The 6,509-nt window shown below is 35.4% G+C and overlaps 1 protein-coding gene across 1 annotated transcript in view; it reads left to right on the top strand.

The window, feature by feature from the left end:
• The window catches only part of LOC135223335 (malonate--CoA ligase ACSF3, mitochondrial-like), a 137,847-nt gene extending 133,449 nt beyond the window's left edge, over positions 1-4,398 (top strand). The window contains exon 4 of the mRNA XM_064261796.1: positions 4,206-4,398. Within this exon, the coding sequence (XP_064117866.1) occupies positions 4,206-4,394 (189 nt within the window). The 3' untranslated portion in view covers positions 4,395-4,398. The remainder of the gene's footprint in view (positions 1-4,205) is intronic.
• The last annotated feature ends 2,111 nt before the right edge of the window (positions 4,399-6,509 follow it).

Raw genomic sequence — 6,509 nt, 5'->3', positions numbered from 1 at the left:
GAATGTTAAATTCTCAGTTTTTTCTGGGATGTTCCTAAGGGCTTTACATGTCTGTATCCCGCAGTTTATTGACGCTGAAATTAAAAATATTTATGATATTGCATTGAAACTTAAATACCCAAGGACTTTTATAGATGTGGCATGGAAAAGAGCTAGAAAAACATTTTATTCAACTAATGACAAACTTGAATTTAGTAAGCATAACATTCTAAAATTACCCTATGATGAAAGGTTTTTAGATATTCCTAGAATTTTAAAGCTTTTTAACATAAATGTTGTTTTCAGTAATATTAATGTCAAGAGTTTAATAATAAAAAATTCTCCTAAAGATCTTCCAGGCTGCATATATGAAATTCCTTGCAAAAAGTGTGATAAAGTCTATTACGGGCAGACTGGTAAATCTCTTTCACAACGTCTCAAACAACATCAATATTCTGTGAGAACTGGGAAAATATCGAATGCATTATTCTTACATATGAGAGATTTAGACCATCCAATTAACTGGAGTCAAGCAAGAGCCTTAATCCCATGTAATGACACAGTTAAAAGGAATATCATTGAATCTTGTTTCATCAAGTCAAATAATAGAAATGTTCTAAATTTAAGTCTTGGTTTATTTAAAGTTGATGCTTTATTAAGATTGAAAAAGAAACCCACAAAAATCACTTTGTAACTTGTTTACTTCTAAGTATTTACATTTAGTTTTACTCCACACTCGAGTACTTTCAGGCCCTGTCTGTGGCCCATTTTCAAGAGATGTTTGGGATGTTACAGAGTCTGGAGTAAAACTAAATGTAAATACTTAGAAGTAAACAAGTTACAAAGTGATTTTGTGGGTTTCTTTTTCAATCTTCAGAAGAAAACTGAAAGAAGTTTTTGTTAGGTTGATGCTTTCATTATGAAAACAGTTGTAGATAAATATAAGCAACAAAATTAATATATTCAGTTTTTACATGTTTTGGACTGTAAAGGTACTTTGTAATTTCGGTTAGGTTTGTGACCGTGTGATATCCGATAATCCTGGATTATCTCTTTTAATTTTTACCCTTTTGACAATTAACCATCTGGTATTCTTGATCTTGTTTTGTACCTGAGACCTTTCTCTCCAATTGTACTTCATTAACTCCTTGACAATGTCTGAGTAAAGACGAAAGCGCTTGGATTTCTGACTATCATTTTCCTGTGGGATTCGCTTATTTATGAAGTCACGTGCATCTACAGTGATTTGATTTTTTAAGCATATATATCATATATATATATATATATATATATATATATATATATATATATATATATATATATATATATATATATATATATGACAGGAGCTTTTTTAGAAGGCTTTCGACGAAATGTTACATCATAATACGCGGCGTTTCTAGCGATGGCCATGTGCTGGAGTTTCACAACACACCTGAGTATTCTCGAACAATCATGAGAACAGACGCCTCCAACACGTGTGGGAATGCCTCCTTGCTGCAGACCTATTAGAAGAAGATACATTTTCCTTTCCTTTAATTTTTTTTTTTTTCGCTATAGAGCGATTACCATGACAGGTGCCCAGCTCACCTAGCGCCCTACTCATTTGGCGCTGGTTACAGCCTGGTGCCATCTCTTAGCTCCCGCTAGCCCCCATGAACACCAACCAGGCCAGAGCTCTTAGCTCAGCTGGCATGTAGCACTTCTGGTACCAGCTACACCCTGACACCAGATTGTTCCACGTGCATCTAAAATGCTCTCTTGCTCTGTGGGAGAATAGGGAGGTCTCTGTCTATTTGGCGTTTTCAGAGGACCATCCCTTACATAAAGTGATATGGCAAGATCCATTTCATCCAATGATTAGAACATATTACACTTATGGACTTTTACCTTGAGGCACACTCATAATTAAGAGACCAGTTTTCCTTCTAAGTACTACTTCAGAGTATCCTTTACTGCTTTAGCTTACATATATTTTGTGCATTGTACGTCCATTCTGCCTTTGAACTACTGTGAATGTAATCATTCTTCGCTTCTCAAAAGTTTGTTGGACCATTTCTAGTGACTGGTATGGTGTAGTGGAAAAAGCATTGGATTATTTTACTATTATTTGTTCATCTTCTAATAAGGTGTTGAGCTTTGCAGAGCCGGGGGGTGCAATGCATCTGAAGCACCCAGCACTCTCAATGGATAAGTTGTGGTTTTATCTCAGTGTAGGTGGCAATATTGTATGGTTGTTTTAATCTGTTTTAATCAGACAAACTTTTCCTGTAGTTGACACTTGGCTATACCACCACACCACTAAAGGTTAAGATGAGCACCAACCTTAGGCATTATCCCAGTAGCTCTCTTAACTGGTAAGGAAACGACAAGCATTGTATTTAATGCTAGTAACTTTTCTGTTTCAATTTATTACATAACTTAATATTTTGGAGCAGTATATGTCCATGTCTCCAACCTCCTGTCAATGTGGGAATCAGCTGTTTTATATATACTTTCCAGGTAATTACAGAATCAGAGCCTACCCTCCTCCCCGCTGATGGACATAAGGCATGAATAAAGAGCTTTCTGCTTACAGTCATTTTTACTCTCCCGCTAGTGGGCAGAACTAGTCACCTACACAATAGTTTGAAGTGTTATCCATGAAATTTTCATTCAATCTGCCATATAAGTGGAACTTATAACTATGTAATTACTAGGTAAGTGTATAGAAAACATTATTTTATTATAAAAATGTAATTTTTATTAACAAAGCACGCACCCATTTTATCCTTTGTTAGTCCCCAGGACTCCTGGAAATCTGCTGACTCTTAGCAGCAAGTCCCCTTCCCCAACCCCCACCCCCATAATAGCTACCCAGTGCTGAAGCAGATAAAATTTAACAATATTTTTTTTTACAAACCCAACACTCTATTAAGTAATTTGCACTCCTCCTGACCCCACAAAGTTTAGAAAGTAGTTGGACAGCACTTGCTATGAATATTTTTTGCCATTAGCAAAACTTAGGAGCCCAGATGGAGACTTCTTCATCTCTTAGTGTTTGGAAAAGTTGACATGCCTGATTGCAGTTGTAATTTAATAGACTTATTTTTGAAATATTTGGTTAATCAGTGATATAAAATTGAGTCTCCTTGGTATTTGGTTTACCTTTTACTATGGAAGATTTCAGACTTTAAATTGGTGTTATGCTAAGTTTTTATTTAAATTGTGTGATTAATAAGTCATAAAATAACTGTCATATGTATTTAGTTTTTGTTCTCTTCCGTGCAATATTTTAAAGCCAGGTCCCTTAAACCAATCAGTTGCACATGAATATTTTAAGGCTTTTCACATGTAAAGCTAATGGTCCATTGTTATAGATTAATATTTCCCTATCAGACTGACAGTAAACCCAACACTATTAAGGTATTTGCACTCCTCCTGACCCCACAAAGCTTAGAAAGTAGTTAGACAGCACTTGCTATGAATTTTTTCTGCCAGTAGCAAAACCTAGGAGCCTAGGTGGAGGCCTCTTTATTTCCTAGTGTTTGGAAAAGTTGACATGCCTGATTGCAGTTGTAAAGTGATGGGTTTGTACCAGAAAAATTAATTTTGTTTTTGGAAAATTTACATTTTCATGAGTTTGAGTATATTTGTGTTGGCATTTATATGAAATTAGTTGAATCCTTTCATTTTGAGAATGACTGCCTTGATTTTTACCTACAATAGTTTTTTGGTATTTTAATAGACTTATTTTTGAAATATTTGGTTAATCAGTGATGTAAAATTGAGTCTCCTTGGTATTTGGTTTACCTTTTACATACTTTGGAAGATTTCAGACTTTAAAGTAAGCTTTATGATCCATTGTTATAAATTAGTATTTCCCTATCAGACTGATAGTAAACCATCCAACTCCAGAAATGAACTCCATTAACAACCACTTGTTTTTTTTAAGTGATCAGTCCCCACCTATAGCCAGAATATACAGACCAATGCAAACATGCCTGTATGTTATAAAATATTTTTTCAAGTGATTACCATTAGAATGGTTTAGTCTTTTGAGGTATATCTTAAACTTTGTTAAAAAATGCTTACCTCTTTTTGTTTTAGGTCTGATCTTGAAAGTAATGAGTGTTTTTTGTATGAAATTACTTGATAGCTTATTTTTCATGTAATTGTTCAAATGTCTGAAGGGTTTGTATTTCAAGTGAATAGTGGATTCTGATTTGAGATTTTTTCTCCTCAAGGTCATAGTACTGGAAGAATATTTTTTCAATGAAAACATGGAATCATCAGATGTGGATGAAACTGAAGGCAATTACAGTGAAGATTTCTATGCAGTCAGTGATGCTATGATCATTTACACAAGTGGAACAACTGGATTGCCGAAAGGTACTCATAAACCCCAGTTTTCTTTATATTTCTTTTCAAAATAATTTTCAGCAAAATAAGAGAAATTTTATCCGTGGTAGAAAGGGATATTAAGGGATATTAACTGTTATGCTATATTTCTGTAACTGGCCTTACATGTACTATCAATAAGAAAAGTGAGGATACAGTTTTCTTAAATCTTTGGATGCATATTGCGCAATAATGTCACACCTGGCAACTCTAGAAAGGGGGTGGAGCTTCAAAATCATCGTTTGGTGCTTTGTAGATTTCCAGTAACTTTAAACCATAAAGATTCTGTAGAAGTCCTATAATCATTTATGCTTGAATGTAGTAACAGCCTCTATATTATTCATAAATGTTGGTTTGCTAACGACAGTTCAGAGTAGAAATTGTACTCATTATCCAACCCCCTCTACCATATTAGCAGATTCGAACATTTGACGAACGTAGCCATATTATGAATAATTATCACATTACCGTGATTCATATAAATTATTCGAGCTACAAATGTCCTTTAATATTTAATTTGCTCTACCTCGGAATTGATATATTTTCATATATATAAACCGAAGGGGAATTTTGTAGTTGATAATAATTTTGTCCCCTCATTGGATCGAACCACTGTCCAGTGGACAGGGACGAGATCAGGACGCCAGTGACATTAGCAATTCGGCTAGCAAGTGAGGCTATAAGTTTATACCGATTCTGACCTTACAAATCACTGTCAAACTCGGTTATTCGTAATTAGAATCGATATCCAACCCCCTCTTCCATGTTAGCAGATTCGAACGTTTGATGAACATAGCCATATTATGAATAATTATCACATCACTGTGATTCATATAAATTATTCGAGGTACAAATGTTCTTTAATATCTATCTGGACGGTGGTTCGATCCCATGATGGGACGAAATTGTTATCAACTACAAAATTCCCCTTCGGTTGATATATATGAAAATATATCAATTCCGAGGTAGAGCAAATTAAATATTAAAGGACATTTGTAGCTCGAATAATTTATATGAATCACGGTGATGTGATAATTATTGTGGACTGACAATGCGTAATGCTCGTAAAACCATAGAGGAAAAAATTGATATTTCTGGTGTCGACCTGTGTCGGCCGATGAAAAATCCCTGTTACTCATTTTTCTAGTATAAATAAACTCTAAATATACCAGAGAAAAAATAACATAGTTATGCTGAGGTTACTACCCCCAGCGCGATCACCCAAAGGGTGTCGGTATAGTATAGGGGCGTTGTGTTACCACAAACCACAGGACTTCTGCCATTTAGAAGATTAACCTTCAAAATCCCTCCCTTTGGTGGGAGCCGCTACAACGAAAGCCCACTACTCGTCCTCGCTCGCCACTACTACTACTTACCCACGCGCCATTTCCATTCCTGTTAATAGAGCCGTGCGTTCAACTAACGAGAATTTTCGTTGTGCTTTTTCCATTGTGGATTTTGTTGATTTCTTTCATTATGAGTGCCCAATCTTCTGCTGCTTCGAAGTTGAGTACCCCAATTTGGTTTTTTATCATATATAAGTTATATTAAGTATGCTATCAGTCCAGGCCCCTCTAAATATGAGTTGAGGGTGTCGCCAGCTGGGCCCCCATTTTGAGCGTCAGCATAGCAACAACGAATTACGCCCGGCATATGTAAAATTATGATATAGGCTTAGTTTTGCTTATAAGTTGATTAAAAGGTGATATTTCTGTTAGAACGGATATTAGTTACATTTTAGAATATGTAATATGGCTTATATATTGATACATCAAGATCTCGGTGCTGGCGAGCCATTCTCGAACCTAGGCTAGTCTTATAACGGTAACCATATTTGATCCTTAAACCGGATACATGGTGTAATTATCCCTAGTTAGCTTAAATTGATAAGCCTAATAAACTTAAATGCATGTTTTTCTCGTCATAACGAGCTACGTTGGTAAATGACTTTGCTGATACGTTCAGGGGAAAAGTGCCCATTACGAATGGGAATTTAAGTGATACTATGGACTACGTAGATTAGTACTAGATATTAAGAGATAACTCCTATGCACCTTGTGATATATTGTTATATTTAGATCAATAAATAACCTAAGTAATGGTATTATGTGCATAGCCTACCTGGATAACCTCCTGACCGGGTTGGACCA

Source organism: Macrobrachium nipponense, chromosome 8, assembly GCF_015104395.2.
Source record: "Macrobrachium nipponense isolate FS-2020 chromosome 8, ASM1510439v2, whole genome shotgun sequence".
In the NCBI taxonomy this organism is placed as follows: domain Eukaryota; kingdom Metazoa; phylum Arthropoda; class Malacostraca; order Decapoda; family Palaemonidae; genus Macrobrachium; species Macrobrachium nipponense.
This window is presented reverse-complemented; position numbering and strand designations above follow the sequence as displayed.